The sequence below is a fragment of the Mesocricetus auratus genome, unplaced genomic scaffold (genome assembly GCF_017639785.1).
Source record: "Mesocricetus auratus isolate SY011 unplaced genomic scaffold, BCM_Maur_2.0 Super-Scaffold_6730, whole genome shotgun sequence".
NCBI lineage: Eukaryota > Metazoa > Chordata > Mammalia > Rodentia > Cricetidae > Mesocricetus > Mesocricetus auratus.
Genome location: NW_024429184.1, coordinates 116877288 through 116899088, shown reverse-complemented (window position 1 = coordinate 116899088; position 21801 = coordinate 116877288). Strand labels below are relative to the sequence as shown.

Sequence of the window (21801 nt, the reverse complement as noted above, 5' to 3'; positions counted from 1 at the left end):
TCACCCCCACCCCCAGGCAACTGGGTAGATGATTCAGTAAGACAGTGGTTTCTGACATCAACTCTTTTATGGACCAGGCTGTTTCACTCAGAGCTCCATTGTTCCTGGGAGGAGGTGCAGCAGCTCTGTTGTTGTTTTTGTATTTAGGGTTTGAGGGGTTTGTTTTCTTTTTCATAAGAATGCAGATCTCTCCCTATGAGATTTCAGTGTTTGTTGCTGGTCTCCGCTCAGTCAAGACCATGGGGGCAGGGACGATGCTTGGAGATAGGAACACTTCTATCCACGATTGGTAATCTAGGCAAGGATTTGAATGAATTAGCAGATCTCATACTTGAGATCTGTCTGCGTTTGTCTTTCTCTGGTGTGTTTGCTGTCAGAGTACAGGGACCTATGATGTAAAAATGTGCTGTTTCTGGGCTTGTGGCAAGATGCTGGGCAGGCTGCTACGAGGTCTGAATGAGGTAGGGGGTGGGGTGAGATTAAGTCCCCGGCTACAAGAGGTCCCCTGGGGCCAAGTGAAAGGCTTGTTCTTTTGAAATGGTCTCCGTTGGTAATTAACAACATGTCATGAATACTGTGGTGTCAGATAATGAGGATTTGTAGGCACCACGTTGGCGGTAGCTGATCTCTATCATTCAAGAAAGCTCTATAAAGATTAGCATTCTGCCAGGGCATGAGATCTAGTCCTGAGCAAGTCCCAGACAGTGATTCTTAGTTTTGGAACGGCTCCCAATTCTGGCTTCCACCACCTACTTCCATACTGTCCTTGAAATCAATGAATGGTATCTTCCTGTTGTAGCAAATGTCTGAATAAGAGGTTTGGTTTCTGCTGTGCCCTCTGTTACAATAAAAACGTGTGCTGTATAAATTTAATTCCTTCATTAACGCATAAGCCTCTGCAAAGAGAGGTTGTCTGGGGAGGAGCAGAATTTTGAGAATATGCAGTGCTTCTATAGGCTTTAACACGACCAGCCTGAGATGGAAGCTACTCATTTAGAATATTGGTTGATGACAACACGGGCTTGAACAAAGTGACCAGTCTCGAATGGCCACTCGTTTTCCAAGGCTGCAGGTTGCTAGGGCTCAGGAGGTAGCTGTTTTCCCCGCGAAAAGGGGCGGGGTGAATCGATGTGTTGAGGGGGAAATACATAAATGTTTTCTGCCTCTCCACGATGGTAACGATCCTCGGACATAAATGCGAGTTGAGCCGGAGGAAGGTCGAAAGAAACGTTGGTATTTATTATATTTGGGGTTTGGTTTTTTTGGTGTGTGTGTGTGTGTGTTTCCTCCCAGTGCTGCGACGCATTAACCCCGCTGCTATTGGGACATTCTCTGCTCAGCCTATTGGCTGAGCCGGGGAGCTGCTGCCTGCCAATCGGATAGTGAAAGGCAGACAAATCTACCCCGCCACCAGCAAAAAACGGCGCGTAACCCTTGCTGCGCCGGCGGAGCCGCGCCAAACCTGGCGCGGGGAAAGGAGATAGGTGTCTCCAGCTGCTGTGACTGTTAGGGGCGGGTCAGCTTCTTTGGCTTCTCCGGACCAACTAAAGCATTAGCGGATGGCAGCAATGCCCAGCCAGGTGAGAAGCTGGGTAGAAATTTGGTGGGGGGCTACCCTTTTGTTCCTCTTTTGCCACCTGGGCTATGTTTCTGGGCAGATTCGCTACCCGGTCCCAGAGGAGTCACAGGAGGGGACTTTTGTAGGGAATGTCGCCCAAGATTTTCTGCTGGATACAGAGAGTTTATCAGCTCGCAGGCTGCAGGTCGCTGGAGAGGTGAACCAAAGACACTTCCGTGTGGATTTGGACAGCGGAGCCCTGCTAATCAAAAATCCAATCGATCGAGAGGCACTGTGTGGGCTCAGTGCCAGCTGCATCGTGCCCCTGGAGTTTGTAACCGAAGGGCCTTTGGAAATGTACCGAGCAGAGGTTGAGATCGTAGATGTGAATGATCACGCCCCCCGATTTCCGCGGCAGCAGTTGGACTTGGAAATCGGGGAAGCAGCTCCGCCAGGACAGCGTTTCCCCTTGGAAAAGGCTCAGGATGCAGATGTGGGAAGCAATTCCATTAGCAGCTACAGACTAAGCTCCAATGAACACTTTGCCCTGGATGTCAAGAAGCGCAGCGACGGTAGCCTGGTCCCAGAGCTTCTTCTGGAGAAGCCTTTGGATCGGGAGAAGCAATCTGACTACCGCCTGGTGCTGACTGCTGTGGATGGAGGGAACCCCCCTAGATCTGGCACCGCGGAGCTCCGGGTGTCAGTGCTGGACGTGAATGACAACGCCCCAGCCTTCCAGCAATCCAGTTATAGGATCAGCGTGTTGGAGAGTGCCCCAGCGGGCATGGTGCTCATCCAGCTCAATGCCTCTGACCCAGACCTGGGACCTAGTGGTAACGTCACCTTTTCTTTCAGTGGTCACACCCCTGATCGTGTGAGAAACCTCTTTAGCCTTCACCCCACGACTGGAAAGCTTACCCTTCAGGGGCCTCTAGACTTTGAGAGTGAGAATTACTATGAATTTGATGTGAGGGCTCGTGATGGGGGTTCTCCAGCCATGGAGCAACATTGCAGCCTTAGGGTGGATCTCCTAGATGTAAATGACAATGCCCCCCACATCACAGTAACCTCGGAGCTGGGAACTCTACCAGAGAGTGCAGAGCCTGGCACTGTGGTGGCACTCATCAGTGTGCAGGACCCTGACTCTGGCTCAAATGGAGACGTGAGCCTCCGCATCCCTGACCACTTACCGTTTGCCCTTAAGTCTGCCTTCAGGAACCAGTTCTCCCTCGTGACAGCTGGACCCTTGGATCGAGAGGCTAGGTCGAGTTATGACATCATGGTTACTGCTTCTGATGCTGGGAACCCTCCCCTAAGTACCCACAGGACTATTTTCCTCAATATTTCAGATGTGAATGATAACCCACCCTCATTCTTCCAGAGGTCACATGAGGTGTTCGTTCCTGAGAACAATCGCCCAGGAGACCTGCTCTGCTCCCTTGCAGCCTCTGACCCCGACTCTGGCTTAAATGCTCTAATCTCATACTCTCTCTTAGAGCCCAGAAATCGAGATGTGTCAGCTTCTTCCTTCATTTCTTTAAACCCCCAGACAGGGGCTGTTCATGCTACTAGGTCATTTGACTATGAACAAACACAGACTCTGCAGTTCGAGGTGCAGGCCAGGGACAGAGGTAGCCCGCCACTCAGCAGCACGGTCACAGTGCGCCTGTTTGTGCTGGACCTCAATGACAACGCCCCAGCTGTGCTACGCCCTAGGGCCAGACCTGGCTCCTTATGTCCCCAAGCATTGCCTCCATCAGTTGGTGCTGGCCACCTAGTCACAAAAGTGACAGCTGTGGACCTGGATTCCGGTTACAATGCTTGGGTTTCCTATCAGCTCCTGGAGGCCCCAGATCCCAGTCTCTTTGCAGTCTCCAGATATGCTGGGGAGGTGCGGACAGCTGTCCCCATCCCAGCTGACCTTCCCCCTCAGAAGCTGGTCATTGTGGTGAAGGACAGCGGTAGCCCACCACTCTCTACCTCTGTTACTCTCCTGGTGTCTTTAGAGGAAGACACTCATCCGGTTGTCCCCGACCTCCGAGAATCTTCAGCTCCCAGGGAAGGAGAGTCCCGTCTAACCCTCTACTTGGCTGTGTCCTTAGTGGCAATCTGCTTTGTCTCCTTTGGCTCTTTTGTGGCACTGCTCTCTAAGTGTCTTCGTGGGGCTGCCTGTGGAGTGACATGCTTTCCTGCTGGCACCTGTGCCTGTCTTACCAGATCTCGAAGGAGGGAGGGGCTTCCTCCTTCCAATGGGATCCTCCGAATCCAGCTAGGGTCGGAAGATCCTATCAAGTTTGTTGACGTGGGAGGCCACTCTCATGGCTGTACACCTCTGGCTTCCGCACCCACTCGGAGTGACAGCTTCATGATGGTGAAATCACCCAGTGCACCTATGGCAGGGGAGCCTGTGCGCCCAAGCTGTCCACCCTCTGATCTTCTCTATGGGCTAGAGGTGAGACCTTTGCAGGCTCAGCCAGTGCTTGGGGGTTATTGTGATCCAGACGTATGGCTGGGTGGAGCGCCAGAGAGTACTGGAAGAGCCCATAGTGGTATCACCGTTTTTGTGAGTAGTAGCTACATTGTAAACTCTATGTTCTACAAGTATTTTCTGAATTGACTGATGATTGGAACTTGGGGTGAGTAATGCACATATATTAGAACTTGGGGTGAGTAGTGCCCACATTTGAGCGTACGAAATAAATTAACTGGTTATCAGTAACCAAGCTGTTGTGGAAGCATGCTAATGGAACTAGGAGCATCAAAGTATTGCGCAGTCGTGGGCTGGGCCAGGAAATCGCCTAACCCCGGGACCTCCTCCTGTTCTTTCTGGATGGGAGGGTTGTGGGCTGGAGAATGTTAACTCTGGATTACCATTTCCAACTGGTTTGGTGATAGACTAAAAATCTTTGCCCCGTGTCTAGTGTTCTGTAGCCTAATGTGGAGGTGCCAAGGGAGGAAACCAGTGCAGACCAAAGCGAGAGCAGAGACCTTTCTCTGGACCCCTGGGATTCCTCCCCAGGATGGTGAACTAGATGCTGTAGACTGGGAGCAGGGTGGGGGTGAGGTGCATCTGTTATCCTGAGGGGAAGCAGCAGGTGAAGTCACTCTGTCAGAAAATTGATTCGTGGTTAAGGAATTCACAGAGAGGGACATTCTGGAAATCTCTAGGGAGGGTTTGAAGTCAGTGAATTTATAAAGCCTCTGGTCACCCTCCAGGGTCACCTAGATCAGCCTAGACGTGTTCCCTCTCCGTCAGTTATGGCTCTCTGCTTACATACTGAGTTTGGGGTCTCCGGAAAGCTAAGTTCTTTAGTCATCAGTAAGCATGGAGAGCAGGACAAGACTTTAGAAGGTTCTGACAAAGCTTTAGAAGTATTTAGCGGGGGGGGGGGGCGCGGGGGGCCCGCGGGGGGATTAGGCAGGGAAGGAAGGACGGGATGGACACCAAATTTCTATTGGTTTGGGTAAAACAGTAGAGACTTGTGAGGTCATGCAGGAAGTTGCTGGGACAGAACACTAAGGAGTTTTGTACCATTTTAATCTTCCCCGTTGAGCGCCATCTGAGAGGCCAAACTTCACTGCCAAGGGGGCTGAATCAACCTGCAGCACGAATCAGTGGGGAGGTAGGAGGCTTCTCTGACACAGGTTTTTCAGCGACTGTTCCCAAGGTTTCCAGGGCCTAGGAGAGTTCATAATTGGTTGAGAGCAGACAGACTGTTTGGCCAATCAGACTTGGAGCTGAGGTGGGAGATCTGATCTTCCTGCCTGCCTCTCCTCCCCCGTTCCCTAGCTCCACTTACATCTAGCTCCCCTCCCCCACCCACCCCCGCCGGTTGGTGACTAAGAAAGGCTGCAGGCAGGCAAAGCTCAGAGCAGTTTTTAAGAGGCTGGAAGGAGACATAAGAGACTTCAGCTCCTGCATTCCAAGCGCTTGGTTTACCTTGGAGACGGGACAGACAGCACAGTACTCTCCAAGAAGGGACTTCTGGGTCACGGGGTCTATGGCATCCCCACAGCTCCCGGGGAAATGGCAAGTGCTGTATGTGTTGTCCTTGTGCTGCTGTGGCTGGGTGTCTGGGCAGCTTCGTTATTCAGTGGTGGAGGAATCTGAGCCGGGGACGTTGGTGGGGAATGTTGCTCAGGATCTGGGCTTAAAGGTGACAGATCTGTTGCACCGCAGGCTGCGATTGGGCTCTGAGGAGAATGGGCGCTATTTTTCCCTGAGCTTGACGAGTGGTGCTTTGGCAGTCAGTCTAAAGATTGACCGAGAGAGCCTGTGTGGAGCCAGCAGTAGCTGCCTGCTGCCTGTCCAGGTGGTGACGGAACACCCCCTGGAGCTCATCCGTGTGGAGGTAGAGATCCTGGATCTCAATGACAACTCTCCTAGCTTTGCCACTCCTGAGCGAGAGGTGCGAATCTCAGAATCTGCTGCACCAGGGGCCAGATTCCCACTGGATAGTGCCCAGGACCCAGATGTGGGCACCAACACTGTGAGCTTTTATACTCTAAGCCCCAGCAGTCACTTCTCTCTGAACGTGAAGACCCTGAAAGATGGGAAGCTATTCCCAGAGCTAGTGCTGGAGCAGCAGCTAGACCGTGAAGCCCAGGCGAGACATCAGCTGGTGCTCACTGCTGTGGATGGGGGAACCCCAGCCCGCTCAGGGACCAGCCTTATCTCTGTCATTGTGCTGGACATCAATGATAATGCTCCAACCTTCCAGTCCTCAGTTCTACGTGTGGGACTCCCAGAGAACACACCCCCAGGTACACTGTTGCTCCGTCTCAACGCCACTGACCCAGATGAGGGCACCAATGGACAACTAGACTACTCTTTTGGAGACCATACATCTGAAGCAGTAAAAAAACTCTTTGGCTTGGATCCTAGCAGTGGAGCAATCCATGTGTTGGGTCCAGTAGATTTTGAGGAGTCAAATTTCTATGAAATTCACGCAAGAGCCCGAGACCAGGGCCAGCCAGCCATGGAGGGCCACTGTGTGATTCAAGTGGATGTAGGGGATGCTAATGACAATCCCCCTGAGGTGCTGCTGGCATCTTTGGTCAACCCTGTGCTAGAGAGCACGCCAGTGGGCACAGTAGTGGGGTTGTTTAGTGTGCGGGATCGAGACTCAGGTAGAAATGGCAAGGTGAAGCTGGACATTTCTCCAGACTTGCCGTTTCAGATCAAGCCTTCTGAAAACCACTACTCACTGCTCACCAGCCAGCCTTTGGACAGAGAAGCCACACCGCATTATGCCATCGACCTGCTGGCCAGTGATGCAGGCTCCCCTCCCCTGCACACACATCTCACCATCAGGCTGAACATTTCAGACGTTAATGACAACGCACCTCACTTCACCCAACAGCTTTACACTGCGTATATCCCAGAAAACCGGCCGCCAGGCTCTCTCCTCTGTACTGTGGCTGCCTCAGACCCAGACATGGGGGACAATGCCCGCCTCACCTACTCTATTGTAGGAAGTCAAATTCAGGGAGCCCCAGCCTCCTCCTTTGTGTATGTCAACCCTGAGGATGGACGAGTCTTTGCCCAGCGGACCTTTGACTATGAGCTGCTACAGATGCTGCACCTTGTAGTGGGGGTTCGAGATTCTGGCTCTCCCCCATTGCATGCTAACACATCCCTCCATGTGTTTGTCCTTGACCAGAACGATAATGCCCCGGCAGTGCTGCACCCAAGACCGGGCAGGGAGCTCTCAGCCCCCCAACGCCTCCCTCGCTCTGCTCCTCCTGGTTCTTTGGTCACCAAGGTGACTGCTGTAGATGCTGACGCAGGCCACAATGCGTGGCTCTCTTACTCTCTGCTTCCACAGTCCACAGCCCCTGGACTGTTCCTTGTGTCTGCACACACTGGTGAGGTGCGCACTGCCCGGGCCTTGTTGGAGGGAGACTCTGATACCCAACAGGTGGTGGTCCTGGTGAGGGACAATGGCGACCCTTCACTGTCCTCCACAGCAACAGTACTCCTGGTTCTGGAGGATGAGGATGCCGAGGAAATGCCTAAATCCAGTGACTTCCTCACACACCCTCCTGAGCGGTCAGACCTCACCCTTTACCTTATTGTGGCTCTGGCTGCTGTCAGCCTCTTATCCTTAGTTACCTTCACATTCATGTCAGCTAAGTGTCTGAGGGGACATGAAGAAGGAAACCGGGGTGGGGGCCAGTGCTGTAGGGGCCAGGACTCGCCCTCCAGGGAGTTCTATAAGCAGTCCAGCCCCAACCTGCAGGTGAGCTCCGACGGCACACTGAAGTATATGGAGGTGACCCTGCGGCCCACAGACTCGCAGAGCCACTGCTACAGGACGTGCTTTTCCCCAGCCTCCGACGGAAGTGACTTCACTTTCCTCAGGCCCCTCAGCGCTCAGCCGCCCTCTGCCCTGGCGCTGGAACCCGAGGCCTCGCGTTCCCGCTCTAGTACGCTGAGGGAGCAGCGGAGCCAGGTGAGGGCTGGGTGGGTCTCCATGCGACCCCTGGGGGGCACATCGAAGAAGCTGCCGGGATCCACCTAAGGGGTGGATCTTGCACTCTCTAAGCTGGCTGCATTGATCGTGGACAATCAAGGGATCAAGTCAGAGATGGGGTCCTGAGCATCCAGGGGTGGTGACATTTATGGGCGAGGGAAAGTAAGCTCAACTTCTGTCCTGCATGCAGAAAAGGGTGGTGCCCCGCACCGCTGCTGGGGAATTCACACTGATCTGTCGGTCCCGCGTGGAGGTCACCACAGACCCTCGCTCCCAGACTCCTGGGCTCCGGCTCCAGGGCAATCTGCCACTCTTGAAGTTTCCTCCTCGGTTTCTCCCTATTCTCAACAGTCCTTGACTTTGTCTTAACTTCAGCTCTACTTATTCGAGCTCCAGCCGACCACAGCGGCCCAGATGTTCACTTGGTGCTGATCGCATCGTGCGCTGCGCTGTCCCTCCCCAGTTCACCCCCTGGGCGGCCCTGGGAGGTGCTTGCAGTTGGAGGAATACCTGGTGAGGTTCCCAGGTCGCTTCTACCCAGGATCAAGCCAGGACTCAAGGGTTTCTCCCCAGGCCTCCCATCACGCCCCGCCCCCTAACATCCGAGCTGTGTCAGATTTCCACAAAATCAGAAGTTATGCTGGCCCGGAACAGGTGGAACCCGCTAGCCCTAGGCCTGACTGGGGCTGGGGCTCTATACCTAGTCCCTCACTCTCAGCACCTGCACCCCTCTTATAAGCAGGACCTAGGTTGACCGATAAGCAGTCCTAGGGCCCTGGTGGCAGCAGCGACCCTTTCCTCCCCCAGCAAGTGGGAGTCTGAGGTTTTGACTCCGCCCATAAATGTGCTCAGAGATCTAGGGTTGGGATTTGGGGAGGATGATCAGAGCACCTGAGACTCTTAGCGAATCTTCCATCCTCTGACTGATGGAAAACCACAGCCAGAGGTAGCCCTCATATTTGGGGAAACAGACGTGGGGCGTGGGGAAGCATGTCTCCACAAACTAAGAAGCTTTTATTCAAAGTCTGCCCATTTTTCACCTGCCTCTGCTCTATGGGTTTATATTCTTAAAACATCTCCAGATACTTGTGGGGTTTTTGTTTGTTTGTTTGTTTTGGGGAGTTTCGAGACAGGATTTCTCTGTATTGTTTTGGAGGCTGTCCTGGAACTCGCTCTGTAGACCAGGTTGGCCTCAAACTCACAGAGATCCGCCTGCTTCTGCCTCGGGAGTGCTGGGATTAAAGGCATGTGCCACCAACGCCCCAGCAGAACATCTCCAGATACTTGTGATGGTTGAAAGAGCCCAACTCACACCTTAAAGAGCCAGTGGGCCAGTGGCACTCAGGAGGCAGAGGCAGGAGGGTCTCTGTGAGTGTTACTGATCTACAGAGCAGGTTCCAGGACAGCCAGGGCTGTACAAAGAGCCCCTATCTTGAAAAGCAAAACAAAATAGAAACAAACAAACAAAAGAACCAGGATGTTTCTTTTGCCCCTCCTACATTCCTGGATCATCATTAGCCTAACAGTAGTCACTTTCTCAGAGGTCAAGTAAGTCGCTCAAATCAGAATAAATGATGATAAAGACTCTAACCCAGGTCTGTCTAACTTCGGTGTGTGCTTTGAATAGCTTGGCACTTGGACTTTGTAAAGCTGGACAAGAGGTGAGACAGGATAGAGTTCCTTTCCTCCCTAGGACCTCGAATATGGAAGAGATTTTGGGGCTCCCCTTTCACAGCGGCACTCACTGAGCAAACCCTTTCCTGTGCTATTCATTTGGGTGTAGAGTTTTGCTAGACTTCCTGGGAAATCACAACCCTGCATCCCCATGTACGTTCTGCTGTCAGTGGGTACTTTAGCTAAGGTCTGCACCCTTCTCCATGGCAGCCCCAGAATGGTTCTCATGGCACCCCGTGCAGTCTTAAGGCTCTGGGTTCCAAGCACAGCAAGTGAATCTCAGTGGGAGTCATTGGGGAGTCTTGGGTCTTCCTTCTCCCCAGTGTAATATGAGATGCTCACACTCTCTTCTCCCGGGAGCCTGAGTGAGAATTAATTACCAGCACGTCCCAGGAACTGGTAAAAACTTGACTGTAGGACAATGTATGGTGGGATACCACAGCTCTGGATGGACCTGAGGAACTTGGAAACTAAGTGATGGTTGGCAGAGCCCTGCACATGGACCTGAAGATTTATTTGGCTTGCTTGGAGACCGTAGAATGTGAATGTGGGTCCTCTGGACTCTATCCCAGCCATTTTCTCTGCCTTGGACAGAGCTGCCTTGTTCTCACATCCCTAGTCACAGGCCATTGTGTGGCATGAAGTTCTGGTGGCGAGAGGCATCCTGGGGCTTGGATGCCCTGTAAAGGCCCAGGCTGGCATGACTCCTAAATTAATAATGTGTTTAGCTGTGGGAAGAGGTCTTTGAGAGCGAGAGCCTGGAGGAGGTGTCTCTCTGAATGTGTCATTGCACCACTTGGCAGGAAAAGGGTTACCCAGAGCAGCAGCCATCTTGCTACAGCCGATGCTTTGTTCCCAGCTGAGGAACTGAATTGCCCCTTTCTAGGGCTGGTGGGATTTTATCTAAAAGCCTCTCTGCCATTGTAGAAGGGGGCGCTTTCCTGCACTCTTTACACAGTCCATAGAAGACACTTTAGTTCTTGAATTTTGGCTCAGAAGTTCTGAGTCTAGGACAGGAAAAAGGGATCTATCTCTTCAGCAAAGAAACCTGTGCTTGTTCTCTGTGATCAGATGAAATATTCTGTTAGTCTCCGGGTTGGTTCCCTTCGCGCCCACATTTGGAGATATGTTCACCCTCCCCATCTGGTCCCCTTTCCCTGACCCCCAGGGGTCTGGAGCGTCTCACTGCCGGTGGGTACTCAGCCACTTTCCCTCTGTTTTCTCCACAGCAAGCCCCGCCCAACACCGACTGGCGTTTTTCTCAAGCCCAGAGACCCGGCACGAGCGGGTAGGTGACAGAATCTCCAGCCCACCCTCTTCTCTGCGGCATTTTCTCAGTGATGACGTGGGAGGGAGGAGATGAGGGGAGGGCTCGGCATTTTCTACAAATGGCTTCTCTCCTCATTTCATGATTTCAAGGAGGCTTTTGTGTCGTGGGGGCTGCAGACCCCAGGAGGAAGAGATGCCTACTCTGCCTGTTTCAGAAGCAAAATTCACCCACTCACCCCTCCCTCCCTTCCTTCTCCCAGCCAGGCGCTCAGTTCTGGGTCCCGGAGGTTCTGCGGGACCCAGGGACAGACGGGTGGGGTGGGGTATGCAGGGCTCTGCGTCCCTATCCATTGTTTACATTCTCTCCAGTCAAGCAGCTCTGTCCTGACCTGCCACTTGAACAGAGGAAAAGGGGCAGGAAAAAAGCAAGCTCTCCCAGTCAGAACCTTCTCTGAACCGTGGAGGAAGGAAAATGGAGGAGGGGGGAGGAGGGAAGGGGAGGGGAAAGGAGGGAGACAGAGAGAGAGAGAGAGCCCTCAGCAGCCATGGGAAGAGGAAACTGCACAGCTGGAGGTGTACTGCTTATAAAATGACGCATTCTCATGACAACATGATTTAGAGAAACAGAGAGCTGCTCTGGGGAGGACCAGGGCAGAGCTCCCTCACCTGCTTGTCCAGCTGCCTCCTGACCCCACGGTCCTGCCTGCCCGGTCTGCTTACCAGATTTTGTCTCTGCCTCTCCTTTCTCCAGCCTGCATCTCCCCTGCTTTCTTACCTCTGCGTCCTCCCTAAGTCTCCGGCTGCCTCTCCCTCTTTCCATCCCTGACACCTGTGTCCCCTTGCCCTGGCTGGCACCTCTCCTGAACTGTGCCTGCCATGGCTCGGGGCTCAGTAAACGTGGAAGGAATGAAGGCATTCAACTCTTCAGTGCCACACTGTTTTTCCTTTCTCTCTGTCCCTTTACTTGTCTCTTCTCTCTCTCCTGCTTCAGCCATTTCCTGTGTCACTGTGGCCTTCTATCCATGCCCCAAACTCTCTCTGCTTCCCTGTTCTGTTCTGTGGCTCACCGTGTCATTCAGTCTATTCTGCTTCTCAGAGTCTCAGTCTCTTTCTCTCCCCCCTCTCTCCCTCTCTCAGTGTCTCTCTCGATCTCTTTGTGTGTGTGTGTGTGTCTCTCTCTCACACACACACATCCCTGTCCCTCATTTCTTGGCATTTGTGGGCAAGCCAGCACCCAGGCGCCTCCTTCTCCCACCCCTCATACTTAGAGCCTTTGATAGCTGCCCTCCCCAACTCTCCCTTCCACCCTGTCTGCCTCAGCTGTTCATTTCAATCCAGTATAAATGCCTGCTGAGACAGGAACCCCTATGGGGGCGGGGAGGAGGATGGACTTCAGCAGAAAGACGCTCAGTTGGTCTGAAGGGCTTGAGATGGGCTCTGGGCCAGCCTGGCAGGAGCTGGGGAGAGAAGCAGGACTGGGGCTTGCTCCCTTTCTGTTTGCCCAGATGCTAAGATGGAGCGTTTTCGGGCTTCCATTCTGCCTTTTCTTCAGGGGACCAAGCCCTAGCTACAACAAGAATCCAGAAGCCTTGAGTACAGGCAGATTCCAGCTCCTAGGCATGCGCAGGCTTGTCTGCAGCATCAGGAATGCAAAGCACTTCCTAGAAGGCCCCTAAAAGAAGCCAGAAGACGCTGGGGCTGCCCTTGCCCCTGCTTTGACCCTAGCCGGTTCCTTTTTCCTTGCTGTCCTTGCCAACCTTCTGTAGGTTGCTCTATACTCATTCACTGAGTTTTTATTGAGCATCTACAGGCACTGTGCTAACATGCCTGTAAGAATGAACAACAGACACCATCCCCAAACTCCAGTCTAGTGGAGGAAAGAAAATGGACAACAAATCACAAAAACCTGTAGTTACAAATCATTGAAGTTCTTTGAGGAAGAGGATGAGTGTAATAGGGAAGATAAGGAGTGTAATAGGGAAATAAATGTTTTCAGGAAGGTGACATTTGAGTTGCAGCAGCTTGGAGACATGCTGTGCAATTCTTTTCCTTCTACACTGACCAGCCAAGACCCTGGTCCAGAAGCCACAGTTGTTGCTAGTCTTGGAAGCCCCAACAATTGTTTCTCATGTCCCCTGGGGAGAATCCTTTCCCCTGCTGAGAGGCGCTTTGGTGGCCTGGAGTTCATAGCAGTGCTCTTAGGGAGAGTCCCCTTCCACAGCTAACTGGCTACAGCTGGGACCTGTTTGACTCCACCCCAAAGTGGCCACCACGCAGCAAAAGCATCAGCTTCCCCCTTATTCGTTTAACCCTTCCTTAGCCAGGGTCTTCTGCAGCCCACACCCTCGGGCAGGACAGACAGGGATGGCCCCAGCTTCAAGGAGTTGTGTTGTGAATGGCAGCACGCCTCGGGGATCTGACCTAGTCAGAGAGCAGAAAGGCATCAGAAGGTGACAGATGTGTGAAATCTGAAGGACCAGTGCAAGTGAACCACTGAAGAAAACTCCAGATGCAGGGAGAGCCTATGCAGAGGCCCTGTGGTGAGGCCTCTCACAGGGAACAGAATGGCAGGGTGTTCTCTCTCGGCTGCCGTCTTGATGGGCATACTGGGACGAGGGAATAGAAAAAGGCAATTTCTCTTATTCAGTGCAGCCTTGGTAACAGCCCTCCCTTGCTCCTCTGCCCACCGCCTGCTAGCCCCTCTGAGCAACCACATCACATTTAGAGAAGCCCAGTGTTGAGCTCTTTAGTAAGCCAGGGTGAAGGGCAGCAGCGGGCCACATTGCCCAGACAAAAGGGCAAGAGTCACATTCAAAGTTCTTTGCTGCCTACATGTGTCTCCTTCCCACACTCACCCTGTACCTTCTCAGGCCATCCTCCAGACCCCAACACAACCACTGGTCCAAGCCTGGAGCCCAACAAGCTATTTCTCTTTTAAGCTGTGACCTGGGCTGTGCCTTGCTCCGAAGCTGTCCCCAGAGTCTCTGGTACCAACTTGTTCTCCTTTGTGGCTCAGCACTACAGTCTTCTCCAACCTGGGAGTCCTCCTGTCCCTCCTCCGAGACACTACCCCCTACACCACCTCACTGCCTCTCAGATCAGGCCTCTTAGATCAGGCAGTTGTCCAGCAAATAATAACAAAACAGTACATTCTTGGGACTGGAGACACAGATTGAGCTCCGAGGTTTAGAGTACTTGCTGCTCTGCCAGAGGCCAGAGTTCAGTTCCCAGCACACGTTTGGGCACCTCAAGAGAGCTAGAAAAGCAGGAGATATAGAAAAAAAAAGAGAAACTTCCCCCATAATCTAGAAAGAATATGTAATATTTTTTGTTTTTGTTTTTTTGAGACAGTCATTGTGTGGCCTTGGCTGTCCTAGAACTCACTCTGTAGTTCAGGCTGTCCTCGAACTCACAGAGATCCACCTTCCTCTGCCTTGGGAGTGCTGGGATTAAAGGTGTGTGCCATCACCACCCAGCTACTAATACAGAAGAAAGTATATATATATGAAAATAGACAAGTGCTGACTCTCTCGGGTCCTGCCATTGGGCCCTGACTGCTGTCTTCTGCTGCTGAGATCCCACTTGGGCCCCTGAGGATCATTGCAAAGCAAATCTCAAACACTACATAATTTCATCGGGGGCTTTCCTGTCTTTTTTTTTTTTTTAAATCAGGTGTGGTGAGGGAAGTCTTTAATCCCAGCACTCGGGAGGCAGAGGCAAGTGGATCTCTGTGAGTTCGAGGCCAGTCTGGTCTACAGAAAGAGTTCCAGGACAGCCAGGGCGGTTACACAGAGAAACCCTGTCTCAATGTATCCCCTAAGTCTCTTAATCCCTTTTAGTAGAAATGTTCCTTTTCCGCCATTTTTGTATTTTGGTTGCAATTTATTCATTGGGTCATTAACATAATCATTATGTATCTTTCTAAGCATTTTTATTTCTATAGTCAAGCAGCATGCATAAGCTTCCTTTTTAAAAAGTCTGGGAAACTTGTTCACAATAGGAATTTTCATTACCAGTCAGCTGTTATGTTTCTTACCATTTTTTAAAAATAGGAATTGAGGTCATCTTTCCAGTATTACTGTAGCCTACTTTTTCTTCTTTATAACATGTCAGATGAATTCTCCATATCAGTAGAAACTCTTCAAGTCTTTTAAGTGTTGCATAACAACACCTCATATGAATAGATATGTATATTTTCAGGTGCTAATAGATTCTTGCTATGCTAACTAAGTAAACATTGGTTCACTTTTTAACACAATTAAGTACAGGCTGTTGTCAGTGTGGCTTTCCCTGGTTTCTCACTTTTTCTTAGCTTAACACAGGGAATATTTTTATCACAGCCCATCCCGTATATACTCCTCCCCAGCCTCCACACACAGGGACAGCCAGAATACATGGGTGCTTGGGAGATGGGCTCTTAAACACAGGCCATCTCCTTCATGTTCACTCTCATCTTCAAATCTTGGAAGGGTCCCCTGAATCTGCTCCTAGGGATCCAGAGTTGCCTTGTTGGAGCCAGGTTTCTCTGTGTGAGATCATCATGGGCTTTAGGGTCATATTAGTCCAGTGGGGAGCTGCAATTCTGTCACTTAAGTAGCTGTGTGTGACTTTGAGAAGGCCTCCAAGCCTTTTTCATCTGCCGGAAATCAGGGGTAATCATAACCCTTATGGGCAGGGCATCTCTAAGGATGAAACACATGATGAGCAAACAAACACAAGGCCCAAAAGAGCTCAGAACCACCCACTCCCCCACCCCGCCCCCCACCCCGCCATTTCTTGCCCAGCTGCAGAAAGCTGGCAGGCTGCCCACCTATTTGGCTTCTAGCCTTTGAGCATTTTCCTGACAGTCCACCAGTCGTGGTTCAAGCCACTCATCTTTATTCCCTGGGCAGCACTGCCCACTGCCAGGGCACCCTGAGTTACCGCCTTCTGTGTTCTCCCAACACTTTCGTTAGCCTCTGAGATCAGTCAGATGAGACTGAAGGTTCCTGGGTTTCATGGAGACAAGGGTTTTCCTGTCCTCTAAGGGGACCCTCACGCCCTCCATCCTTCATCCTTGCCCAAGAGCAAGAGTGAGTTTTACATAGTTAAATCTCACCATGGCAACCTAGCTTTTCCTTTTTTTTTTTTTTTTTTTGTTTGTTTTGTTTTGTTTGTTTCAAGACAGGGTTTCTCTGTGTAACAGTAGTTCTGGCTGTCCTGGAACTCGATCTGTAGACCACGCTGGCCTCAAACTCACAGAGATCCTCCTGTCTCTGGCTCCTGAGTGCTGGGATTAAAGGCGTGCACCACCACTGCCTGACTTCTCTCAGGTTTTTAATCTTAAAATGTCTCAAATCTATCCAAAAGTTGAAAGGATAGTATGCTAAGGCACACTTATTCTTGTGTTTAAGAAAAAAGCAACAACCTAAATTTACTGCGCACAGGCGTTCCTTCAGGAGACATGTAGACGAACTCAGGCGTCACAACATCGACACAGTCCTTTAAGGACACCTATAAAATCACAAAAACAATGGTCATATGTGAAGAATTTAACATTATTGCAAGACACAGTCCTCTAGCAAACCTTCCCAAATGCTCAGTATGTCCTTTTAATCTGCTTTTTAAATTAAATTTAGAATTTGATCAAGGAGCATGAATTGCATTTGTCAGGTCTCTTCCTTCTGCTTTACTCAGAACAGCCTCCTCTTCTTTTTTTTTCAAAGACATCCCTACTTTTAAGGCATGCAGACCAGTAGTCTTTTAAATGCCCATAGTCTGGGTTCCTTGATTCTTTTGGCTAAATATAAACATAATTCAACAGTCTCAGCAGGAACACCTGATGGGTGGCCATTTGGACTTCCTAGACTTCCCACTGACCACATCAGGACACACTGGATGTCAGTTTGTCCTGTCAGCCGCTTTTGACATCTATTTGCCTTGTTATCAGAATTGCTGTTCACTTGGTAAAAGCTGTGTCCCTGGGTTTCTTCATTAGGGTTTATTTTCATTTTTGTTTACTTATCTCTCTGTGTGGCCCAGGCTCACCACTTAACTTTGGGTGTCAACTGATTAGCCCACCTGGGCCTCCATCGTGCTGGGACTACAGATGTGAACCCAGTGTCCAGCCTCATAAAGCTGTTTTTATCCTTTTATCTTCTGACAGGCTATTCATAGAGCCCCAAGTCTTCTGCATGCTAGACAAGCAGTCTACCGCCAAGTCAGCCTTGCTCTTTTGAGACGGGGTCTTTCTGGATAACCAGACTGGACTGAAACTTATATAAACTCCCCTACTCTGTTCGGAAACTGGTCTTGGGTATGGGTTAGGGATAAGGCACTAGATTTGGGAACCCTGGGAAGAGGCTGAGGGAGAATGAGCTGGGCTGGCCTGGGATACTGCTGACCATGTCACTGTCTCCACAGCTCCCAAAATGGTGATGAAACCGGCACCTGGCCCAACAACCAGTTTGATACAGAGATGCTGCAAGCCATGATCTTGGCCTCTGCCAGTGGTAAGTGGTACCCATGGGTGTGAGAGGATGGGAGAGTAAGGGAGGGGTGCTGCCCTCATAGCTATGGATGGGGTATAAGTCTGTGTGGCTTCTCTGCAAGATCAGGTGATCTCCCATGACCTAGCTCCAGGCTGAGGGATAACAAAGGGATTGGGAGTTCCTAAAAGCCCAGTGCAGAGAGAGCAAGTAATCTACCCAGGAGACATGAAGGGAGTAGTCACAGTCTAACTGTGAGATGGACATGGTGGCATACACCTGTAATCTCAGCATTCCGTAGGCTAAGGCAGGAGGATTTCCACGAGTCTGGGTTACAAAGCAAGACCTTGCCTCATAAAGCAGACAGACAGACAAAGGGACAAGTCTGACTCTGGGAAGGGCCAGCACAAGACACCCCAGAGCTCTGCCATTTACTGACCTTGTGACTTGGGGCAGTTTGTTTGTTCTCCTTAACTTTAGCGTCCTTGGTCAAGACAATGGGCAACCCCACCAGTATGAGAACTGAAGGAGCAGCTCGGGACTAGAGTACTGGGCCCTGCACATGTTAGACCTGGTTAGTGGGTGTGGATGTTCCCAACAGATGACGTCAGGCCACTCTTTTCTGCTCTCCTTTGTCTCCAGGCCAGGACTGTAGTTTTCTTAGCCACAAGGCTGAGAAAGAGCCCCAGTTGAAACATTGATTCAGCCCGTAGTTGTCCATGAAGAGTCACAAGGTCCTTCCTCTGCTGAGTAAGCAGAATCAGTTCACGACCACTTAAGAGCACAGGCTTTGGAAGCAGGCCAATCTGGGTTCAAATCTTGCTGTCCCCACTTAGGGCAAAGGCATTAGGTAAACAATTACGCCCCTCTGGGCCTCAATTTTACTTATGAAATATTTATAGGTTTCGTACTGTTTGAAGGTCAAACATGAGTCCTCAGCATAGGCTTGCTAGACAATGGTTACAGAAACAGTGCAAAGCTGGTTAGTCATTATCTTTATTGACCTGTAGGGACAAGAGAGAGAGAAAAGAAGCAATTTTCTTTCAAGATGGGCTCATGTAGCCAGGCTGATCTCCAACTCCTTATGTGTCTGAGGATAACCTGAGCTTCTCACCCTCCTGTCTCCCTCTCCTGAGTGCTGGGATTACAGCTGTGTGATACTATGCCTGCTTTATAAGGTGCTGGGGATCAAACCCCCAGGGCTTTGTGCATGCAGACAAGTGCATCCCAGAATCAGAATCTAATGTCTATCACACACGAGTAAAACTCATTACTTTGTATTCTAATCCAAAATAATTAAAATGGAAGAAGTTATAAGAAAAAGAACCTAACACCTGTTGAAAGGACTAACTTCCAGCCCAGGAAAGTGGAGTCTATGGGAAGCTTACAGAAGAGTAGGGCCCTGGACTCACACCCTGAGTGTAGCTGGGGGGCTGATCGACCTATCACCATGGCAAACTTTTAGGGCTTTGTTTCAAGCAATGCTGTCTGCAGTGGTGAGATGTGAGGAAGGCTCTGACGCTGTGTGTTTGGCAGAGGGGTGTGACATGCCACCCACCTGGAGCGTCCCAGGCTCAGTAGAGCTTGGACTCGAACTCATGCTCTTTCTTCCACAGTCACCTTCGGTCGTTAGATCTAGCCTGTTTCCCTCTTAGCTGACTGGACCTAGAGGCTGAATTCTCCTGGTTGCCAGATAAAATCTAGAGTTCCCAGTTAAATCTGCTTTTCAGATGACTATATAATTTTGGGGGTTTTGTTGTTGTTGTTTTTGTTTTGTTTTGTTTTGTAGATGAGGTTTCTCTGTGTAGCCCTGGCTGTTCTGGAACTCACTCTGTAGACCAGGCTGATCTCAGAGGTCTGCCTTCCTCTGGGATTAAAGGAGTGCACCACCATACATACAGTTTTAGTATAATCCATCTTAAACTGTTCTACAAGGCAAACTGTATTAAAAGATTTTAATCATCTACCCAAAGTTCAGAGATAGCTGGACATCATATATTTTTACTTATTGTGATTTATTAATCTAACCCTCCATGTCTGTGAGAGTGAATGATGCCTGGCCTATCTATGGCTGACCAAGGGGCAGAGGAGGGGGGAAGATGATGGGGCTGTCAACCTCTTGGGACAGGGCTGAGATGCTTGAGAGGCCAGCTGCAGGCGTGGGTCCAGCCCTTGAGGGAAGTAAACAGGTCTCTTTAGCTGTTGGGGCCTTGAGCCCAAAGGCCAAAAGCAGGCTTTTCAGCCCAAATCCAGATGCTAAAAATGGTCATGGGAGCAGTATTTATGGCCCCAAACCTTCCCAGAAGGTCTCCCTGGAGTAGTGCCATGACCGCAAGCACGCTCCCCTGTCAAGGCTCTGCCTGTCTGGCCCACGCAGGACCTGACCCAAGGATGAGCCTGGGGCTCCGAGGAGCAGACTCCAGGGTGGAGGTGGCAGGGTCAGGCCAGCTTCACACCTACTTCCCAGTCTCAAAGCCTGAGAGGCTCCTGGAGCCTAGCCCAGTGAGGGGAGAGGGAGGGGCCCTTGAGTTGCTCCTAAATAAATCCTTGGGGGAGGTGCCTCCAAGAGGAGGTGCGGTTTTGCGGCTGTGCCGGCTTTCAGCTCGCTTCCTCGGCTGTCTGTCTCTGGCTATTGCTGTCGTGGGTCTTTGTCTAACTTGCACTGGCAACATTAAGGGGACCAGGGGAGGGTGGTAATGAGTTTGGAGCTGGAGGGGAGCCAGCATCCCTCCTCCAGCTAGAAGAGATCCTGTCTTTGCATTTCTAAGTCCCTGTCCTCTGGGATGAAGAGAAAACTCTAGTTCTTGCCCAGGCCAAGTCTTGGGGGGGGAAGGGGGATGGGAGGATATAACCAGGAAGGCCACTGGGGTCTCTGAATCAGGTCAGAGTTGGCAATCCAGCTTCTTCCCCCACAGATTCAGAGATGGGGAAACTGAGGTCTGTAGGCCTGAGACAAGATCACACAGCCCTTTAAGGCCGAGCTGGCAGGGCCAGACTGCAGTGCTAGTCTGATGACTTCAGCATCCCCATCTCTCCCTGACCCACCTCAGACTCTCCTGTCATTCACTTCCTGTCTATGTGCTCAGTCTCCCTTCTGTTCCTTCACATCCTTACACACACACACACACACACACACACACACACACACACCTTAAGCCCCTAAATCACTTTGGAATCCTAACCCTTTGAAACTGGATCTGACCCCTTCCCCCTTCCGTTCCCAGGCAGGCAGAGGTTGCAAGCTTGAGGGGAGGGGTTGGTGGGCCGCAGAGGACTGCCACCTCCTGGAGTTAATTAGGGAAATGTCAGCAAATGAAAGGGTTGGGGGGGATGGGTGGAGCTGCCGTCCCCTCCTGTCAGGGCTGCTCCCAGGAGGCCCTTAGCTGCAGGACTTGGAGGCTGTGAGAAGCCCAGCTGGGGTGCAGGGGCGGAGACAGTCTGCCTCATCCCTGACCTTTCTCTCTCTTGCCTTCCCCTCTTACCCGAACTGGAAATATTTCCTGTCTCCATTTCTCAATCCTTGGTTGATGTCCCAGAATTACTCAGCCTCTCTGGCTTTAGTCTTCTCCACCAGCTCCACGGTCTAGGGTGGAGGCAGCAGCTAGGTGGTCACTCTCCAGCTTTTGCTCAGGCTTGGCAGGGCCTTTAACTCTGCCGCAGAGGGTGTCAGAGCTCTCAGCTGGGAATCTGGGGGTGGGAATCCCACTTCCCTCCCAGCACCAGCTCCAGTCAGATAGTACAGTGAAATGACAAGGAGGGACAGCTGTGCCTAGCGTTTACCGAACACTCGTCAAGCGCCAGAGCACTGTCCGTCTCATCTAATCCTCACAGAACCCCCAGGATGGGTATTTCTGGGTTTCAGCTGCTAATGTGGACTCAAATCATTCAGAGATCTCTTTACCATGCAAATCAGGGAGCTGTGTTTTGAGCAAGTGTGCCACTCTGAGCTCCAGTTCCTTCCTCTGGTCAGTGGGAAGTTGTTCTAAATGACATCCAGTCACCTGCCTCAGGCACTGAGCCCCCAAACTGTGCTATACCTAAGGTATCTGTTCCCAAGACCACCGTCACCTCCTGGGGCGAGGGGCAACCCTCCTTTGCCCTTTCCTTTGCCCCCAGAGCAGGGGTACAGTCCAAGCTGGTGGTAGCGGTAAAGGTGCCTGTTTCTGCCCTTAGACACACACTGAAGACAGAGTCTCACTGTCACACATACTATCTTTCTCTCAGCCTTGGCCCCTATTCTGTAAAATAAGGACAGCCCCATGCTGAGTGCTGTGTTGAGGTTGAAGAGAGCATATGTGTGCTTGCCACAGAGTCGGCAGTCCACCAGGAGGTGCAGGCCACCAGCCAGGCTGCTGTG

At 51.3% G+C, this 21801-nt stretch overlaps 1 protein-coding gene across 26 annotated transcripts in view; it reads left to right on the top strand.

The window, feature by feature from the left end:
- LOC101832181 (protocadherin gamma-C4) overlaps positions 1-21801 on the top strand; it is a 210359-nt gene that overhangs the window by 185370 nt on the left and 3188 nt on the right. For 20 of the 26 annotated variants that reach the window (XM_040741902.1, XM_040741909.1, XM_040741904.1 and 17 more), the window contains 2 exons: positions 10938-10996; positions 17380-17468. In XM_040741902.1, the coding sequence (XP_040597836.1) occupies positions 10938-10996; positions 17380-17468 (148 nt within the window). The other 6 variants (XM_013112692.3, XM_013112690.3, XM_013112681.3 and 3 more) reach the window with 6 other exon arrangements.